Source organism: Otolemur garnettii, unplaced genomic scaffold (genome assembly GCF_000181295.1).
Source record: "Otolemur garnettii isolate 467f Iridium unplaced genomic scaffold, OtoGar3 scaffold00051, whole genome shotgun sequence".
Lineage (NCBI taxonomy): Eukaryota > Metazoa > Chordata > Mammalia > Primates > Galagidae > Otolemur > Otolemur garnettii.
This window is the reverse complement of record NW_003852446.1, coordinates 4,281,057-4,283,597: the sequence shown is the minus strand read 5'-3', so window position 1 is coordinate 4,283,597 and position 2,541 is coordinate 4,281,057. Positions and strand designations below refer to the sequence as shown.

The 2,541-nt window shown below is 40.4% G+C and overlaps 1 protein-coding gene across 1 annotated transcript in view; it reads right to left on the bottom strand.

Moving 5' to 3' along the window:
• Positions 1–1,966: 1,966 nt before the first annotated feature.
• PPEF1 (protein phosphatase with EF-hand domain 1) overlaps positions 1,967–2,541 on the bottom strand; it is a 95,175-nt gene continuing 94,600 nt past the window's right edge. Inside the window, exon 16 of the mRNA XM_012806398.1 lies at positions 1,967–2,225. Within this exon, the coding sequence (XP_012661852.1) occupies positions 2,011–2,225 (215 nt within the window). The 3' untranslated portion in view covers positions 1,967–2,010. The remainder of the gene's footprint in view (positions 2,226–2,541) is intronic.

The following is a 2,541-nucleotide window of genomic DNA, read 5'->3' as shown; positions in this document are numbered from 1 at the left end:
AGCCTCATGCTGCTTTTATAACAGTGATTTTCAATGAGTGTGGTGTGAGATCTTAGGTGTGCCACAAAAAATTTAAATATCATTATTTTTGAAAGAAGTTCAAAGCACAATAAGTGTATTCTTTTTTACTCTTTTTTTTATCAACATAATTTAAGTGTACTGCAGAAGTTTAACTGTAGGTTCAAGTGTGTGCTGTGAGACAAAAAAGGTGGAAAAATACTGTTTTATAGTGTAGCTGAAAGAGTAGATAGAAGGAAGGGGAGAGAGGGCACTTGCACTCGAGAGAAAAGGGGGCCAAACTCCCTTAATGAAGAATTCATTCCCATGAGAAAAGTATGAATCCCTCTTAACTACCAAATCACCTCTCAAAGGCCCTACCTCCCAACACGGTCATAATGGCAATCAAATTTCAAAATGAGTTTCACAGGGGATAAACCATGTTTAAACTACAGCAGTACTCTAAGGTCAAATGCTCTCACACAGCATTAACCTGGGATTTGAAAGCCAAAAAGTTCGGGGAAGGCTCAATGCAAAACAAGCAGTCTGGCCCAAGACTGGAGGAATTTATGACACCCAGGCTCCATGAAGAACACAGAAGACCCCAAAAGGGGTCAGCAGCGTGTTGGAATTCCTCAAGGGGTCTGGGCGTTAACTGCAGTCTCCTTAGGGTCCCTTTGTTGGTTACCAGGCCTGTCAAAAAATAGATTTTAGTTTATAGCCAGGCGCTGTGTCAAGTGCCTGTAGTCCCAGCTACTTGGGAGACTGAGGCAAGAGGATTGCTTAAGCCCAAGAGTTTGAGGTTGCTGTGAGCTGTGACGGCACAGCACTCTACCAAGGGGGACATAGTGAGACTCTGTCTCAAAAAAAAAATTTTAGTTTAAATATCTTAATTGGCTTTATTGGTGACTGTAGAATCAGGCAACACTTCATTCTATAAAAATAGAGTAAGTGTTCTGATAGGCTAAGCACAGGAGGTGTTTTCATAGACAAAGAAAAGCTAACGAAAACAGAAACAAAGAACTAAAAACAGATTGGTTATTTCAAAGTTACTTTCCTTGAAAGATGGAAACAGGGAAATAGAACAATATGGAAATAACTGATTGGTCGATATCAGGTTACTTCAGACCTTTCTTTGTAAGGATAAAAGACAGAGGGAACTTCATTATCACGCCAATTGAAACTGGCCTGTTTGGGAAATTATTAGGCTATTAGATCTCTCTGATTTCTCAGGAAGTCAGATAACAACTCAGTTTCAGTTTGGTGACATGGAACCTCAGCCTGAGTGATTTCATTTTGAATTTTAGCCTGGTCTACTGGGGCCTGGTATAGTAGCTTAGTCCAAACCAAGTGCTTCCTATAAAGTTCATAGCCAGGACCCCACCTTACCAATAACGGTGTCAAACCGTATTAATTGTAGGGCTCAATCCACATGCATTCGTTTTGTATCTTCAATAGACATGAAAAATATTCTTTTTAAACATACATTCCCATAGCTTCCCCCAAGAATCTGATGTGGCCTTCATCCCTGAAGGGTGGTTTCTGTAACTGAGAATCACTGGTTGATAAAATCTCAAAAAAAGGATTACAGTTTAATGATGGAAAGATTTTATTCCATTAATAATTCGGTATTCCTTCACCCAGCCCTCAGTTGCTCACAGATGTTGCATGTAATAGTTTTCTCCGGTGTTCTGTGGGTTCATTTCAGATGTTTTCAAACCGCTCTGGTTTCTTGGTTAGGTGGTATCCAAGAGACCAACATTACATTCAAACCCAGTTTCTCACAGGCAGTGTGTGGGTCCTAATGCTGGAGCCAACTCCTATCAGCTGACATTTAGCCTAGTCTTAGCCGTAACAGCTTGCTAGGAACTTCCAAAGCCTATACTATGCATTTGCTCGTGTTGTGTGAATTGAGGTGCACTTTTCTTTACTGACTATGAATATTAAGAGTCCTGGAAAGGATTATGTCTGTGATTTGGGTCCAACTGTTTATAAGGAACCTGAGGAATGCTCTCATGTCTGCCTATAAAGGCTGCTGTCTGATTTCGATGTGTCATATTTATGCACTACATAGAAAGCCTTCAGAAACTCATTAAAGTCAATGCTTCCATCTTTGTTCAAGTCCATTGTGTTGGCAAGCTTATCAACTTGAGACTCATCAATAGGAACATTGTAGTGAGAACTAAAAAGTTTCCACATGGCACGAAATTCTTCCATGGAGATCAGGCCTAAAAGAATATAGGAGAAGGTTATTAAGTGTTCATTTTAAGACCCACCTAAGGCAGGGGTGGAAAAGTTGCACTGATAGAATAGTCTCAATTAGAAGCTCACTAATGTGCTTGACCATCAAGATACTGAAGGAAATGGAAGAATAAGATCATAAATGTAAGAAATAATACATCGCTTTCAACTACCAAGTAATCCTGAGATTATTCTAAAGCTAGAATGAGTGACAATTAAGAAATGGGGGCTCGGCGCCTATAGCTCAACCGGCTAAGGCGCCAGCCACGTACACCTAAGGTGGTGGGTTCGAATCCCCAGCCC